Below are 17,944 nucleotides of genomic sequence, written 5' to 3'. Positions count from 1 at the left end.
TAACTTTGAAACCGTTATGAACAATTACGTACACAGATTTTTGGAATCTACCATTGGAAATATATTTGGTAAGGATATAACTTGCAGAGAGCCAGTGCATCGTTGCGATGATTATCAGCCAGGCGTGTTAACGGAATTTGGAAGAACCGGTCTAAAAGTATGTATTCGGACAGTAATGAACACTTAAAAAACGTTGGTGACATGCATTAATGAATTTTAAAATAGATCGGCTGATATTTAAGGTCGCGAAATCTGTACCTTATTTTCATTCCCATCGCGTATGTGTAACAATATATATAACAACGTACGATACAGGAAAAAGCAACTACTCGATCTTCTTTTTTTATCTGCTTATACAAACGTTTATGCAAACGACAGTATACACAAAGTCTTGACACATCATGTCAATATCTTATGTGAAGTAATGTAAGTACAAGATGTACAAAGATTTTTTATTATAAGCATATACAAATTCTACATCATTTTTGCATAAATTTTTGTTAACATTCATCGTGTTTAAACCTGGTAAGTATACATGTACGTATTCTATTTTACAGCTACATAATTTTAAGTCTTGCCATTTGAATAGATTTTGAAATCGTTATTTATTATTATCTATTTTATAATTATCATTAAAACGAGACGATACAAACTGGATATAACGATCATGCGAACACGAATATTTAGTTCGATTTAAATAAAAATAATCATTTTTTTGATTCTCAATATTTCGTACGGACGTGTATTTGAAACTGGCCCTAGATGTCGCGTAACCAACACTTCCGTACGTCTGAAATGTGTATTCTGCTAGTGTCGACCTACAATTTTTGATAGAAAAAATATTTGCCAATGATTTGGAAAAAATATTTGTGAGCGAGCCATACGTTCTCCAAAAAATTAGGATCATAAATCACATTTTAAAATGCATCGAACAATGGTAATTGATCTGATGATACATTATAACATCTTAATTTAATAATAATCAGTGGATTACTAGTCATCTCCACATTGTGATACTTAAATTAGAGAATTCCTGAATAAAATCGAATGACTTTCTAACTAGCGAATGCATAGAAATATCGTAATGATAATTGGAAACGATAAGTTTCATAAAGTATTTTATATGTTATTGTGCTAATACGAAAAGCAGAAATCCAATATATGTTTGCATGAAGTTTTTCAAGAAATTCTTGATGCCGTGTGGGCTATGTGCTGCGGTGCCAGCAATGAAACCTCCGACACCCCCGGATGAGAAAACTACACCGTGTAATAATGAAACAAAGGGAAAAAAATTAATAAAACCATCAGAACTACCCATTTATGTTGATGATGGGTTTAATGCTAAGGAGATGCCATGGTAAAGCGCAAGTAATTTCATATTGATAAACGTACTTATGAAAAGATCTGTACAATAGCTTTATAAACACTTTAAATGATCAACCTTCCTTCTATACACGAGTTCTTAACGAAAAGCATCATACGCACGCACTGCACGGTACAAACAGTTTCTTAACGCTGAAAATACTGATCAAAATTTCTTATAGCATACAGCAGCAACAAGAACATCCTTCCGTTGTGGAAGAGAACATTAGGAAAGTACGCCAAACAGTGGGTGAGATAAAGCTAACATTGGATAGGGTTTCAAATGATGTGTCGAATACATTTGAGAATGTTAAATGTATGTATTTATACACGATATGAAATTTATATGTGTGCGTCAGTTAATTCAATGATCTTTAGAAGAACAGCGTCGCGAAGAAGAATTGATTTAAAACGAATTTAATATTCTCCTCAGTTATAATCGATTACCTACAAGATGAAGCAAACCTCATGCCTCGAATAGGAGCCGTCGGCATAGGTGGTTTATCTGGATTAATACTGGGTCTCAGAGGGGGCATCTTAAAAAAACTGTTCTATACGACTACAGGTGCCAGCGTCGTCGGGTGCATTTGTTTCCCGAAAGAAGCAAGAGAAGCTTTGAATACAGTGGAACATTATGGAAATATTAGTTACAATTTTATATATGGTGGTGCGTATATATTTATATCGCTGTTATAGGAAACTAGATCAAAATGTTTAGGTGCGATTCAATTTATTTATTACTAATATAAATGGCAAGCGATATGAACTTCTCTACAGCTATTAATCGAAAGTTTAACCAAGTTAACTTCTTCCGAGTATTCTAAATTGCAAATAATAGTAAAATGCAATTTTACAAGAATTGAAAAGTAACGCGAAGCAAAGTATATTATCAATATCCTACATACAATTTTATACTACATTGCACTAATGATACAGTGACGTGTCCACGAAATTGTACACTTCAATATTTTACATTAAAAATTTCAGTGAAACCAGGAGACACCAAAAAGGAAATTTCATTAAATGAATTTCCAATGCTAAAAAGCATGGTCGAGTCAGAATACTTTCGTATGTTAACTCGACCTTTCGAACAGAAATCGTCAAATGCTCCAACTGAAAAGACGGAGGTAGGATGCAACTAGTAGAATTGTTTTATTGCATCATTCCTCCTGCACCTGAACTATCTTAATATAGTTTGCCATTTTACACTGTAGAAAATCATACAGCAACGTATTTATCTTTTCGGATAAATACGATATTCTCTCCTAAACCACAAATTGTTACTAAAATTTGTGGAGAGATACAACTCGTAATTAAATACGGTGATGGACATGTTATCAAGATTTTGTTCATTTTTCTCTTTAAAATCAATTTTTTACGTAACCTTTACTCACAGTTCTTAGAAGACCTTACGAAGACATGTCAGAAACCCGAAATATTTCGTTCAATTACAACAAAGAAGATTCCAAACTTCTCGAGTCAGTAGCATTAAAAGAATCGCCTGATGCAAAAAAGCCAAAGAACTCGAAATTGTTGACTAAATAGATTCATAATTATCATAGGTACCATACCCCTTCCTTGCTTGTTTTCATAACTATTTCTTAGTGATAATTCTTGACACACAGTCTAAACGTGATTATTTTAAAATCAGACAATTTGCTTTATTTTAGGAAATTTCGACTACGAAGAAATCAGAGAAGGAAAAGGTATAAATCAATGAATTCAGTAGTTAATGTATATTTTGTAACCGATGTGTAAAATATAAATTATATCGAGTGAATGTATGAATAAAAATTAAGAAAAGTAATATGAATTATTATTAAACGTGAGAAGCCGGTAAAAAATCTATGTAGCGATACATTATTTATCGAGGCGACGCTACTATCAAAACGCGACAAGCATCTCGTTAATATTTTAATTCGCAACTCTAAGTAAAGCGCGAGCTGGAATAATCTTGTAATGCAATGCAATTTGTCTGCATAATTCTCAACACTAAATGGAACCGCGATTGTCCAAGACGTTCGGGCGGCAGTGTGCTCTAGTCCCACTCCGATTGCTGTTAACCTGAAAAGACTTTAACAATATTTATCAGTATAAAGAAATGTGGAATGTACACATTGTGTATACATAAATATAATCTATGATTTACGAAAATCATTAGTCTTTTTTTTAAACGGAATATTATAAGGAGTATAAGAGAACTGATGATGTCGTAAATCATTTGACACTTGACACATTAACTTGCGTGTTACGAAATGTTCGTATCTGTAAAACGACGTGTAAAATAAATAAACGATAAGCATGCGTTTCAGTAGCAGCTTTACTATTGTTAAATATCACAGGTAACAATTATAAAAACAATTGAATTGTGTCGAATAAAGTATGTGTATTAAAAGTAGATTTCTGTCCGCTTGTAGCTATACATCACATCATTATTTTTTATGATTTTAATGGCACTGCAAATTGATCTTTTGTAGCAAGCAATTTGCAAGATATTATAGCATCATGGCAAATCCACTGGTGGCAGTTTGCCAAATGACATCGACAAATGATAAGGACAAGAATTTAGAGACCGTGAGAAAACTAGCTGAGAAAGCTAAAAGCAAATCAGCCTGCGTAAGTATCTGTAAAGAAAGTAGTAAACTAACTCTTTGATTACATACCTGTGTATCGTTTTCGTAGATTGCATTCTTCCCTGAAGCATGTGATTATTTAGCAGACAACAAAAAAGCTACGGTAGCCATGAGCCAATCGTTAGATGGACCAACAGTAGCGAGTTACAAAGAAATTGCAAAAACCAACAGGATTTGGTTGTCGTTAGGCGGATTACACGAAGCAGTTAGAGATTCTCTTTTATTTTTTAGCATTCTTACAGTGTTCCTTATTTAACCGATATATTATTTTAATCGTACAGTTGAGTAACAACGAGACCCACATAAGCAATACTCATGTTCTAATAAACAGCCAAGGAGAAATTGTTGGTGCCTATCGTAAAATGCATTTGTTTGACATGGATAACAAGTCTACTGGCGTTAGATTAATGGAATCGGACTATGTTTTACCAGGACAGAAAATTGAGCCACCGATATCGACACCAATTGGGAAACTGGGACTTAGCATTGTATCCTTTTCTATTTTTTACTCCACTCTGTACATCGTGCGAAATTAATCTTGACTATGAAAATAGTGTTACGATATGCGTTTTCCCGAATTGTCACTCTCATTAAGAAACATGGGAGCAGAAATACTTACGTATCCATCGGCATTTACATACCAAACGGGTGCTGCACATTGGGAAATATTATTGCGTGCCAGGGCCATAGAAACGCAGTGTTACGTCGTAGCCGCAGCTCAAACTGGTACGCATAATAAGAAGAGAGTCAGCTGGGGTCATGGAATGGTAAATTGTATTTTAATGAGTAATAATGTATCGATCGTGTGTACGTGTATACGTGATACGAAATTTTACTAGATTATAGATCCTTGGGGAACAGTGATAGCACAGTGTAGCGAGAAAACCGATTTGGTAGTGGCAGAAATTGATCTGGAGCTTTTAAAACAGATTCGGGAAAATATGCCATGCGAAAATCATCGACGCACGGACTTGTATCCAAAAATTACGCCGTTATAATTCTCGCGATACATTCACACTTATACGAGGTGTAAATCACCTCATTCTCCGTAAGACCAAACGTTCGTCTCAACGTCCATTCAACAAGGAATAGAAAATGTAATGAATATTACATTTCGTTAATATACATATATAAAATGAACATTTATTATGATACACTTTATTGTACATAGTGTTTAATAACTTATTTTAAATACAAATTCGTTTGTACCATTTAAAAATGTAGAATGGGTGGAAATATACTGCTATTTTTGGATAATTTTTTACACATGAAGAGAGAAGTATTAACAGAATATATAAACCAACTGCCCTAACGAAACATAAAGGAATAACAGATTGTTCATTGTGTTAATGGAAACCGTAAATTCAATTACTTGAAAGTTCAGTTATTTTTCCGAAATGGCACATGCTATACCTGTAGATATAGATGTAATGTTCTTGTCTCTATTTGTCTTTGCTACCTAGGAAAATCAAGTTTCTATTAGAATTACGAAGCTACGCGGTGAAACACTTGTGCTTTCACCGTATACGTACTTTCAATTGCATCTGTTTTATGAGATCCTATAAGATCTGCCTCGATACCCTGCAATGCCCAATTGTGTTCGTATATCTCCAATGCTTCCCATTCTGACTTGAAAGCAGCTTTCGGATCTGGCGGCATGGACATCGCAGCACCGGAAACTTGGTCCTGTAAAAGCCTAGAGGTATCGGCAGCGTTGCTTTCTCCGAGGACAAGAGTATAAATGGAACGCAGCCCAAACACGTTAAGGAAATACCAAGATGCCGACGATACCCATGCAGCATCGAGGGTAGCTAACTCTATACCACGTTGCAACATCGGTTTGAACCTCAACGTCAATGGAAATGGCACTTTAGCTGAGATAACATATTCGTATATTAATTCAGGAATTACAATGTAACAATTTAAATCCTTTAAACTTACTGGTGACAAAGCCAGAGAACATCCAATTGATCCAGCCACCGATCAATACCATTGGCAGAACATTAGTTACGTTTCCTTTCAACATATCTGTCATCATATTAAGATCTGTCATTGGATTTTGGGATACAGGAGCACGTTTCTGTGTTTTGAAGTATCCTGTCTCCTCGTTATTAAAGAAATGTCTCCTACTGATGAATGCCATTTTTGGGATATATTGGCCATTTTCTCTAAGCAATCTAGAGCGTATCATCACTTGGCTGAAAAATACGGTATGAGTTCATGAACAAATGTTTCTTATTTTTTCTTCACGAACAAATTACCTGTCTTGCACCTGATGAAGCTCGACCTTTTTCTGTGAAGCAAGTAATATTGAAACATAGTGCCTAATAATGCCTACGAGAAATGTAATCACGACGATCGGTAGAAACACCCAACCTCGTATATTTGGATCTAAAATCAACTCGGCCATGCCAATCGTCGCAGCCCTCGAATTTTACACGGACGAAAGAATAAAGGTAAGGAAACTAAACAGACTGAATAACATTTTACAAAGGTGAGGATATGTGCATGTCAATGCCGGCTGTACATAGCAGGAGCCCCCTGGAGGAGACAATAATCTCACAGACAAACCATTATTTCTGTGCGAAAAAACGAGAGAAATTACAATTTAATGTACATAGAAGACGCTCGGCTGTGTGCCGGGTTTAAATATCAGGTTTCTCCGTGTAAATGAAAGAGGGAAAAGAAAGTAAAAAGTAATAAGAAAAGGGACGATTGTCTTCGTTATCGACGCGAGTAGAAGCCCGGCGGAGGGCAGTGTCAATCAATCGTTTCGCGTTCGGCGGCGTGGTGTTCGTCAGGTCGGGACCTCGGGACACCACCACATCGACTATCGGCTCCTCCGTTCTACTATTCTAACGCGATTCAGTATTCAGTTTCGTTTCGCCAGCACCGAGTACTATTACGGGGTGAGGTGAGATTTGCAAAGTGTGGCCGAGAACGTCCTCACAAAGTGCGTCGCATGCAAGTGCCGAAGCGTGATATGGAACAGTGAGGCTTTGCCGTGGTCAAAACGGACAGGCGAGATCTGGCCGCGCGTCATGGGATTGTGAAAGGAATCGGGAACGCGCAAGAAGATGGCAGGAAGTGGGAAAAGGGCCAGGGATACAACGCTCACGCCCGGTTGTCACGACGCCATGTTTCGCCGAAGTGGTCTACCGATGTCGAGTATCCCGTTGACCGTGCTCTGCTTTTTCGTACTTATCGTCGCCGGCCTCGACGAACCCGGTAAGTCTAAAACGGCACGCTCTCGTAAAATTATCGTGTGATCGATTCAAATAATACGATAGCTTCTTCTGATTTTTATCGTCGAACGCCGACGACGAATGCAACTGAACGTTGCGAGCAAGGTAGTTAGCGAATACACGATGTACTGCTGTCATCGTTGATGCCTCTGCGATTGTTGTCCTCCCTCCGGGTAGCTTTTTTTTCGAACGATTATCATGGCAACCAGTTCGGCCTGACAACAAGTCGAACGGATTGTTGATTGCATGAGCACGCATAAAATTGCATACCGTCATGCACGATTGATTAACAACACCAGACGATATCGAATGTCATCGACATATCTTGATTCTTTTAATTATGCACCGTCCGATGCAACCCCTGTCTTTTATCTAAACGTTTATTACGCGATTCGTGTTTATGCCAGAGGATTGAATTCCCACCGTGCGTCAATTACCATAAAGAGCGTAAAATCAATTTTGCTGTGTACACGCTCGTAAATTAGAGAGCTCGACGTGTTCAGCTTTAAAAGACACGATTTAGTAGTCGGTTCATTTGAATTCAGTTCTTTATTCATTATTCTTATGATGTTTGTATCGCAAACGAATTTTATTTACTATTTGTTCAGCGGTCTGTTAAGTACACGCTCGATCGATTTCTATTTCGTTTAACCACCTTGCATTATCTTCCGTATACTATACAAACGCGTAAAATTAGACTGATTGCACCGAAGTCGGATCAATATTAAAACTCGATGAAGTCTGCTTATTTACAATAATCCTATAGTCCACATTATAATAGTAATAAACGTATATTATTTTAATATAAATATTCATAGCCATTTTTCTATTGCCTCGACGTACGTTTAATAATCGTGAAAAATCAATCTTGTTTCCGTTCATCGATATCCATTTTCCTAACGCACTAAATATTTTTTATGTAGTACTGCAAACTCTTATTTTCGTAATCGATGTGAAATTGTATTTTTTATAAAAACTAACTCTTTCATGATGTGAATGACACAGGAACGAAAAGAAATTCTTTTCTTTCAAGTGAGCGATTATCTGCCGCTACACATAAAGGTAATCAATCCTGTGATGCGAGATACTATCTAAAGACGTTTACTGTGAGAAAACGTTACTGCCCATTGAGTCACCGGTGACATCGTGATAATAAACGTTGAACTCATTAAACAAAGAATTTACTATACTCGTTTACTTTCATCTTGTTGGGGAAAGACGAGACTTAAAGTAGAATATCATCCTAGATTTCGCGCTACAATGAAGAGAAGCTTTGAACTGCTGAAACAAAGCCATTCTCTTTGACCGCATTATGTATGATGATTTTAATGAATTAATGAGCCGACTACTCAGATCTTGTAATACGAACCCCATTTTGAATAGAATGAACAAAATATCAAGAGAGAGTGTTTGTTTTAATGTAGGAGCTGAAAAGGTAGAAGCTACCGAGCCAAAAAATGAGAATCCAGCGGTGTTAGAAATTACAGCATCTCAGGATTTAGAGGGTATAGAGGCTGGTAGTACACCGTCTCTGATATGCAAGCTCAATGTACCCGGCCAGATATGGTGGACCAGTAATGGAAAGAATCTCACTACTATTAAAGATTATGATGCCGGAGAACGTTTGGATATTAAGCACGCTAGTAGAAACGATACGGGAGACTATAAATGCACGGCGCAAACTGCAGAGGGGGATTTGTTGGAGAAAGACGTTCATATCAGAGTCATTGGTAAATCTCGATCGTCGATCATGTCGAATTCCGGAAACGAAATTTATTTAGTATTATTTATACTTTTTAACGGTGAATCGTTTCGGTTTTAGAGCCAGGTAGAATAACCGCAGGACAGGACATTAGGGTAAAAGTAATGGAATCGGCTAACTTGACATGCCACATGCACGGCTATCCATTATCTCAGTTCGCTTGGCTGAAGGGAAACGATTCGGAGAGCATCGAGCATTTGAAGGATTTTACCAATATCACACAAATAAACGAGACTCTGACTGTGCTCACGTTGGAGTTTAAGAGTTTGACGCGGAAAGATAACGGAACGTACATTTGCAAGGCTCGCGATTACAGCGGTGAAATTAGCGCGTACAGGCACCTCTTTGTGATCGACGTACCGAAAGTGAGCATCGATTTTATGAAAGCCGTCGGTGCTGGAAGTATATTTCTGAACTGGACCGTCGACGACGGAAACGAGCCGATTAAAACATATATCATCCAGCATATGAAGAACGGGACGAATCAATATCAATATTATTCCGAGCTGATCGGAGGCGGTAATTCGAGTTACGTTTTGAAAGGTTTCGAAAGCGGTACAGCGTATCAGATTGGAATCAGTGCTTCGAACGCTGTGGGCACGTCGCACGCGCGACTCGATCCACGTTGGATCACTACGCTAGAAAAAGGTAACGAACGTGCACCAATGTTGATCGTGTCATGACATCCTCCTTCTGATTTATCAATTCATTCGACTTGTTGCAGATCCTATATTTGTGCCAAAAGTCTCTGTTAACGGAGTCACGGAGAACTCTATCACTATAGGGTGGACAGTGCCACCTCCGGATTTGAAAGAACACGTTCATTATTATAATTTAATGGCCACGCACAAAGATCAGAAAAGAGAGGCGATGTATCCGGCGCAGCCGCTTACCGTGTACGCGTTCGTGGATCTTGATCCCGCGACCACGTATAAGTTCAAAATCGCCGCATGCAGCGAATACACAAAGGAATGTGGAAACTGGAGCGCCGAAGTGAACGGCACTACTCTAGACGGAGGTAAAATAATTGAACTTCAGAACTCGATCTTTCGTACGTCTTAAAAGCTCGAAACTGATCCTATTTCAATTTTAGTGGCAAGTCCTCCTCAAAATTTGTCGGTGAATTGTCGATACGACAATATAAGTAGCTCCAGCTCAATTTTCATCACGTGGGTTCATCCGGAGAAGCCGAACGGTGATATTACTCGCTATAACATACAGCTGACCGGTATCGCTAGATTTAAGAACGAAATGGGTCGTTTGGACATCGATACTTGGGGACCCCAGAATTGGAGCGTCTACAAAAAGAATAACACGAACTTCAATCAGATACCACCGAATACGAATTACACCGTCCGCGTGAACGGTGTGACCAGATCTCGTACACCCGGAAAGGATGCTGTTGGTAATTGCAGCACCCCGGTTACTGTACCGGACAAGGACAATTTGAACATGCGATCGTGGCGGAAGATCGAGAATCAGGGTAAACAGTTGTTTAAGCTGTATCTTCCGCGTATCACGGAAAGGAACGGACCTATATGTTGTTACCGAGTGTTTCTCGTAAAATTGCCACCTCAGAAGAGCGTCACGGACTTACCATCACCTGAGAAGATCGGCGTGTATTCGTATCAATATGCTCACAATTCGCCTGCCGGCGGTGCTTATGTCGCCGAGACATTCGACAGCGATCGATTGGTATCGGAGATTTTCCTCGGCGACGGTGAATCATTCACCGGTAGTAACATGTGCAACAAATGTATTGGACTTCGGCCAAAAGCTGCTCCTCCGGTATTACATTTTGTTCCCGAGGTACCAACGACTACGCCAGCATTTAATACGACGTCTGCTACCACTACAACACCAGCGACGTCGACTACAACATTTTCTCCGACGACAACGCCGGCTACTACCCAGAAAATAGAGACAACTATCGCGAATCTAGTGGATACCAATAATACGGGAACAGTGGAGAGGAGAAAGAGAGAGAATACGGTAACGGAGAAGACGAATATCAATGATGCTACTTCGGATTTATTAACGATTGTTCCACAAGACGGTTTCTTGGATGAGAAATCAAATTACACGGGTTTCATCGAAGTTATCGGTACACTTAATCTATCTCTATAGGAATTTATGTATTTGTATTTGAAGTTGAACTTATTTGAACATAACTTTGTCACAGTGTACGGAAATGAAGAGGATCAGCTCTTGCCAGCTTATAGCAATTACTTCAATCCCTTGTATGGAGGACTAGACCCCATAGTTGTAGTGCCAACGGAAGTGACCACACTTAGTATAATTCTGCAAATTTCCATTGCCCTCATACTGATCATCATTATTCTTCTCATCGCGCTTTGCGTGTTGCACAGATACACGAAACGTGCGCAACAGAGAGGGGAAGAGATTATAACACTGAGGAACAGTTTCAGGTAAGAAATGCTCCGTGATTCGCAGCGATCGTATATTTTCGAATTAGAAAAATATATGAGTATGAAATCCAGTAAATATTTTTATTTTAATAGACATTTGTGCAGAAGCCTTAGAGGAAGACATCAACTGGTAGCGGCAAGTCCACCGGATATGCCTCCCATTCCCAAAAACGAGCTGCTCCAGGCGTACCTCGAGCGACACCGAGACTCCGATTACGGGTTCCAACACGAGTTCGAGCTGCTCCCGGACAGATTTACGGATCGTACGACGAGAGCTTCGGAGGCACGCGAGAACCTGTACAAAAATCGGTATCCGGATATAAAGTGCTACGATCAGACCAGAGTGAGGCTCGCGCAGATGGACGGGATCTGCGGGTCGGATTACATAAACGCGAACTTCGTGCTGGGATACAAGGAACGGAAGAAATTCATATGCGCTCAAGGCCCGATGGAGAACACCGTTTGCGATTATTGGCGAATGATCTGGGAACAACACCTCGAACTGATCCTCATGCTGACGAATCTAGAAGAATATTCGAAAACGAAATGCGCGAAATATTGGCCGGACAAGGGCGAGACCAAGAACTTTGGCGACATCACGGTCGAACATGATCGCGAACGGGCTTACTCGGATTACGTGGTGCGCGAGTTGAAGATGACGCGATTAGGAGAACGGGACGCGCGCACCATCGTTCAGTATCACTTCTTGGTGTGGAAGGATTTCATGGCGCCGGAGCATCCGCACGCGATACTGAGGTTCATCAAGAGAGTAAACGAAGCTTATTCGTTGGAGAAAGGGCCGATCTTGGTGCACTGCAGCGCGGGCGTCGGGCGAACGGGAACGTTGGTCGCACTCGATTCGCTGTTACAACAACTCGCGGAAGAGGGTCAAGTCTCGATTTTCAATACAGTGTGCGACCTGAGACACCAGAGGAACTTCTTAGTGCAATCTTTGAAACAGTATATTTTCATCTATCGCGCGTTGATGGAAATGGCACAGTACGGAGACACGGAGGTACCGGCGTCTCAGCTCAAAGCCACGATCGCGAGATTAAGACAGAGAGACAACGGGAAAGAGAAGTGCAGAATGGAAGAAGAGTACGATGTGAGTAAACTGATACTCGAATTGTATTTAAGATTAAAAAAAATACATTTTCAATAATCGTGTGTTGTATTGTTTGTAGAAAATCAATTCTATATTAGAAGACAGAAAATCGTTCTCTGTCGGCGGAGGCGAGGAGAACAAGAGCAAGAACAGAAGCGAGTTAATTATACCTTACGACAGGAATCGAGTGATTCTGACACCCGTTCCAGGTCGGGAACACTCGACGTACATAAACGCATCGTTTATCGAGGGCTATGACAATTCCGAGTCGTTTGTTATTACTCAAGACCCGCTTGAATCTACAATAGCAGACTTCTGGCGAATGATCTTGGAACAGTGCATCTCTACGATAGTAATGTTGTCCGATGTAAGTAATTTGTATTCTAATCGTCCAATCACTAATTTCAAGCTCACTGCGTAAAAAGAATATATAGCACGCAGAGTATATTCGTAACAGTCGGATGAATAATATTGTCGTGCCTCCGACTTTAGTTAAGCTCAATTAACGAAACGAATTCATATGTTTTATTTGAACTCTAATATAAATACTTATTACAGCTAAACGAGGGCCCAAGAAAATGTCCGCGGTACTGGCCCGATGACGAAGTCGTGTACGACCATATAAGAGTCAGATACATTCAGAGCGAGAGCTGTCCGTATTACACTCATCGCGAATTCTGCGTGTCGAACACGAAGACAGACGAGAACGTTGCCGTGACACAGTATCAATATCACGGATGGCCAACGGTAGAGGGAGAAGTACCTGAAGTCACCCGTGGTCTCATCGAACTCGTCAACCAAACGCTTACGAACGACACGACGGAATCGAGTGGCCCGCTAGTAGTGCACTGCAGTTTTGGATCCGACAGGAGTTCCATGTTCGTCGCTCTTAGTATATTGGTCCAGCAACTGAGGACCGAGAAACGCGTAGACATTTTCACGACGACTAAAAAACTGCGTTCACAGAGACACGGCATGATCAGCAGCTTTGTAAGTAATTTGAATTTATGGCAAATTGTTGTGTGTTCGAGAAACATCAATTTAATACAATTGATTCCTTTTACAGGCGCAGTACGAGTTCTTACACCGTGCTATCGTGAACTATTCGGATCTTCATAATTTGGCCGACGACGAACCAGCGTCTTAATATCACAGTACGGAACACCTCGACGATGTTTGGTGAACAAAGTGCGTAAAGACAATTTACATGCAAAAAGTGTTTGAAAACGTACGAACGCTCAAGGAAACTTATATTGGGCCAACCAAAGAAATTGCTAATGTATCGGTGGAAGCAAGTACAATATCATGAAGTTAGACTGAAACGTGCATGAGCGATGGTCGATCTCTGAGATTTTTTCATGCACGGAGCATTACGTGTACCATACATATACCACGAGGTAGTAAACACTTGACATCTGACAGACTAATGGAATTAAATTAAACACACGATCGGTTCGACACCATTAACGAAGAGAGACTAATCGGCTGATTGTTATGAAGTGCAGTACAGTGAAAAACCGAGCACTCGACGACGTTGAACTTGATTTATTTTTATCGCCCTAAGGAAACGAGTGTATCATAAAATTTGGTGATCGATGATGGAACTTTCGACGAAAGCATTGAGCCAGCAAAGTAAGTGCTTTTTTTAATTAACAACTGACGGACTGATGATTAAAAAGGAGTTAAGCATGTTTATAAGATGAATATTCTGACAAATGGATCATATAGTTCACCAATCCGATCGTATTTTCGTACGGCACGCACGCTGAAATGCAAATTGCATTGCAACATGGAAAATATGGTTCATAAAAGTTATTAAACAACTTTTATGCATTACATTTTTCTTCATTTCAATACGATTAAGCACGAATCGTACAGTTTTTACGAAATTGAATTTAAAAACTGAATTGTATTCTTCCAAATATTTTTACCGGCATACGTTTCTACCGTTTATACGTATTCTACCGTTAGATCAAACGTTGATCTACTTAGCGATTTACAATTTACCCATAATGTCACTCGCATACATGTGTGTAAGTTTATTTGTAAGATATAAGTGTCATACGGAATCTAGGAAGGCGTGTGTCACGAACGCACGCCGGCGCTAATTTCTCTTCTGAAGAAAGACTGATATTCTTGTTCAGTTCGTGACACGCGAAGTAGAACAGTGAGTACGTACCTCGTTTGTATAGCATGAGGAGAATTGCTGGGTATTTGTAACACTGGGAAGAAGAATGATTTTTTTACTTTTTCATACATGAGACGATTAGGAATATATCTATTGGTGTGTATGGCAACTGTGTCCGTAAATGTGCTTTGTAAGTCACTGACGAAATGTTACGCATAATTGGAGGGCTTACGCGGCACAATAGGAGTTAGTTTCTATTCGAGAATACTGAGAGACATGGGTAGTTTCGATTGATCAATGAAATTTCACTCGGCTCACGAGTGATCGGTGATTGAAATGAAATTGTCTGTACGGTAGGAACTACCTGTAGCCGTCAGTATTTCACCTCACAATGAATAACGCTGAAAATGAGAATAAGCTGATGAGATTATTAACGAATAAGAGAAAGAAAAGTAGATTCTTTTTTTAGTAGGGAAATTGTGAAATCACGCGTTATAATGTACATGTTATTTCATCGCACGCTCCTCCTTTTCTAGTCAAGTCTTATTTCTTGTTTAACTCCGGCACACGCGCTGCTAAGCCATTCACTTATGGCAGGGGACAATCACGTTAATTATTTGATTCGCATAGTATCGGTCGACAAGATTGCTCTCATTTTTCTTTTTATTCCCTTTCCATCTCAGTTTCATTCCATTTACGTGCTTAATGAGATGCGCGTCCCTAACTCTACTCAATGTACATGTGTGTATTAATCTGCTCGCTAACCGAGAACGAATTTAGTTGCCAGTTCGCGCTTTGATCATTTCGTAATTGACAGAGATCCGAACGAGCTCTGTCTGTGATTAGAGTCGCTACTATTTGCCTACGCTGTTAGTATCGTATAATAACATGATGGCTAACGATACGGTAGGGTATCCGTTTTTATGAACATGAACGAACCAATTACGCCAATTGAAGTGTTTTTAAAAAAGAGTGCAAAGTGCCTACGAATTTCCGCCTACTGTACTTTTCTACGCTCTCACACCATCCATCATATTTTTGTTTCTTTTATAATCAATCTTTTAGTAAATCTGTTGGTCATAAAAATTTGCAGGGGAACCGTACGGTGGAAATTCTTAAACATTTTGTGTATTAGCCGTACAATAATTTTGGTGGAGATCAATCAACAAATCGAGATGAATCGAGACGCACAAATAAGCATGTAAACAAATCTCATGGACCTATTATATTTTTTATCATAGGAATGACAAGGCACAGCGCCTCACCTTGTAATAAACGGTTTTTTCTTTTAATTTATATTACGATCAGTGAGAGAATAGGTGATGCTCGAGTACGAGAGGATAACTGTTATTCGTGAGATCTGCGATATACATATAATAATTAATTATGATTTTTAATTATTTAATAAGAATCCTGCGCAGAGTTATTTTAGTTTTTTATCATGTAAGGCAGATGCATATTCTATGCACACGCGAGAACCCGTAATTCAGAACAAGCATCATCGATGTCAAACGCGATGTAAGATTACAAAATTCCAGTGACAATTTTGTAATATACTGTAGTTCGCATTGTTTGTTCTTGTTACTCGTTTCTCTTATGTACGCGTGTAAAGGAGCATCGACATTTTTACAGCCAATGTATGAATTAGAGGGATTAAAAGCCTTGTCGTAAGTTATACGTATCTTTTTATTTCTGACACGAGCGAAAATTAACGTCTATAAAGTCTTTCCTTTCTGTATTATAATTAAGTGTAGGGGGCTGTGTGTCGATACCTTTTTATTTTTAAATCAACTGGAACTAAAACGATCTGACTTTGACCCAACGACCTGTGATTGGTCAAGAATATGTTAGAGCTAATAGCGCGTCCTAATTTAGAGAAACGAAGTGTGCGTGACTGGTATGATTAGAAGGCATGCGAAAAGAGTGGAGACGATTTTTACACGGATTCAAGTATTACGTACTCCGCTATGTGCTCTCCTGTGCTCAGAGGAAGGCGATTCGCGTTAAGATTCGCCCCGAGAGAGATAAACAGTGTCTATGTAACAGTACTCGAATCAGCTAGCGTAGAACTTTGTAAATCGTGCTATTGTCATAGCATAGGTTGCACCGAACGTGAATATGATCGTGCTGCTTCGACGAATACCCGTTACAAAATATTCGGAGCGAAATGTGTGCAGAAGGAATTCAACTTCGAACAGAGTACTTTCGTTTCGATTCTTGTTTCTCTCCTACGATCAATGCGAGTATCGGTCGCAGTAGCACGACCTTATTACACTTGTGAAAGAGAGAGGAAGCAGGCTTCTGCCAAGCACAATAGGTGACTGTTCTGCTTGGAAGTCGATATGCTTGAGACTTTTTTACATTTTTGATACGCGAGATAGAGTTTACCGAGTAAGACGATTGTTAAGCGTATTTTGTATGCTTACACCTCGTTTTCTTTTCATCGTCCGGGGTTGATTTTACAAGAGTAGCGTACCTTAACAACGGGACCGCGTAGACTTCCAACTAGAGCAGAACTATCGTCGAGATCTTTTTTTTTCTTTAATTAGTTTACGTATTCTCTTTACGAGCGATGTACCATTTTTCGATTGAAGTGAACCCGATGACACCTACTAACGTTCCTGTGATATTCTATGCGACTGATCAGTTTAAGATGCGATGAATCTCACTGTCTCGCGATCATTTTTGTACAATTGGACGCGGAGGCCAGATTTTATATCGCCGATCTTGTACCCACCCTGTGCCCCGTAACTGCGATCCGCCTATTTCATTTCTCGATCGATTGTCCGAGGAGTTTTTGATACGGATATACCTGGATTTTTTAAACAATTTTACCGTTGGACACATCTAAATAAAAATGGTAATTTTAATATAACGATCTAATCTAACCGATAGAAGATATGGACGCTTTTTACAATCATCGATCCCGCCTAATTTACTTCGGTTTAAATGATAATTCGCACAGTGCCGTGTAATCATTTAATTATCGACCGGTAGGATGTGTACGTGTGTATTATGTACTCTTTTCATTGTAAATAGTTGTTAGAGTTACAAAAGTTTAGCAGCAATCCTCTTTTTAAACACACAATACTCGAGACAAAAAGACAGACTATTACATGTTATACATATATATATATATACATATATATATATAAATATAAATATACGAATTTTCCTTTTAAGGATGTATTGGCTATACAGTCAATCCCAAAAGTTTATGTACCTTAGAAAAACGCATTTCCTATAATTAAGGAGAAATCAGACGTCGGAAGAACAATAC

At 39.2% G+C, this 17,944-nt stretch overlaps 4 protein-coding genes across 6 annotated transcripts; 3 read left to right on the top strand and 1 right to left on the bottom strand.

The window, feature by feature from the left end:
- Window positions 1-680: 680 nt before the first annotated feature.
- On the top strand, window positions 681-3,666 carry Mic26-27 (MICOS complex subunit 26/27). The gene is made up of 6 exons (XM_018031286.2): window positions 681-937; window positions 1,176-1,357; window positions 1,545-1,678; window positions 1,796-2,029; window positions 2,350-2,489; window positions 3,033-3,666. Exons 1-6 carry the CDS (start codon window positions 923-925, stop codon window positions 3,072-3,074), a joined length of 747 nt encoding a protein of 248 aa, XP_017886775.1. The 5' UTR covers window positions 681-922; the 3' UTR covers window positions 3,075-3,666.
- Window positions 3,613-5,252, top strand: NitFhit (ntrilase and fragile histidine triad fusion protein NitFhit). Its single transcript, XM_018031279.2, has 6 exons — window positions 3,613-3,704; window positions 3,840-3,978; window positions 4,045-4,200; window positions 4,277-4,483; window positions 4,550-4,762; window positions 4,835-5,252. Exons 1-6 carry the CDS (start codon window positions 3,664-3,666, stop codon window positions 4,991-4,993), a joined length of 915 nt encoding a protein of 304 aa, XP_017886768.1. The 5' UTR covers window positions 3,613-3,663; the 3' UTR covers window positions 4,994-5,252.
- On the bottom strand, window positions 5,119-6,503 carry EMC3 (ER membrane protein complex subunit 3). Its single transcript, XM_018031285.2, has 4 exons — window positions 6,257-6,503; window positions 5,937-6,193; window positions 5,528-5,869; window positions 5,119-5,454 (listed from the first exon to the last, which is right to left on the bottom strand). The coding sequence occupies exons 1-4, from the start codon at window positions 6,403-6,405 to the stop codon at window positions 5,438-5,440; spliced, it is 765 nt and encodes a 254-aa protein (XP_017886774.1). The 5' UTR covers window positions 6,406-6,503; the 3' UTR covers window positions 5,119-5,437.
- Window positions 6,504-6,715: 212 nt separating this feature from the next.
- Window positions 6,716-16,341, top strand: Ptp69D (Protein tyrosine phosphatase 69D). 3 transcript variants are annotated; one of them, XM_018031276.2, is made up of 10 exons: window positions 6,716-7,223; window positions 8,665-8,970; window positions 9,063-9,650; window positions 9,727-10,020; window positions 10,096-11,106; window positions 11,185-11,431; window positions 11,537-12,536; window positions 12,616-12,903; window positions 13,095-13,526; window positions 13,603-16,341. In XM_018031276.2, the coding sequence occupies exons 1-10, from the start codon at window positions 7,073-7,075 to the stop codon at window positions 13,681-13,683; spliced, it is 4,398 nt and encodes a 1,465-aa protein (XP_017886765.1). In that variant the 5' UTR covers window positions 6,716-7,072; the 3' UTR covers window positions 13,684-16,341. The 3 variants fall into 3 exon arrangements, with proteins under 3 accessions (XP_017886765.1, XP_017886763.1, XP_017886762.1); XM_018031274.2 differs by having other exon boundaries at window positions 11,525-12,536; XM_018031273.2 differs by having other exon boundaries at window positions 11,504-12,536.
- Window positions 16,342-17,944: the final 1,603 nt, after the last annotated feature.

This window comes from Ceratina calcarata, unplaced genomic scaffold (genome assembly GCF_001652005.2).
Source record: "Ceratina calcarata isolate Rehan_Ccalc_2016 unplaced genomic scaffold, ASM165200v1 scaffold551.2, whole genome shotgun sequence".
Classification (NCBI taxonomy): domain Eukaryota; kingdom Metazoa; phylum Arthropoda; class Insecta; order Hymenoptera; family Apidae; genus Ceratina; species Ceratina calcarata.
Note: the sequence above shows the minus strand (reverse complement) of the source record. Positions and strands in the feature narration are given on the sequence as shown.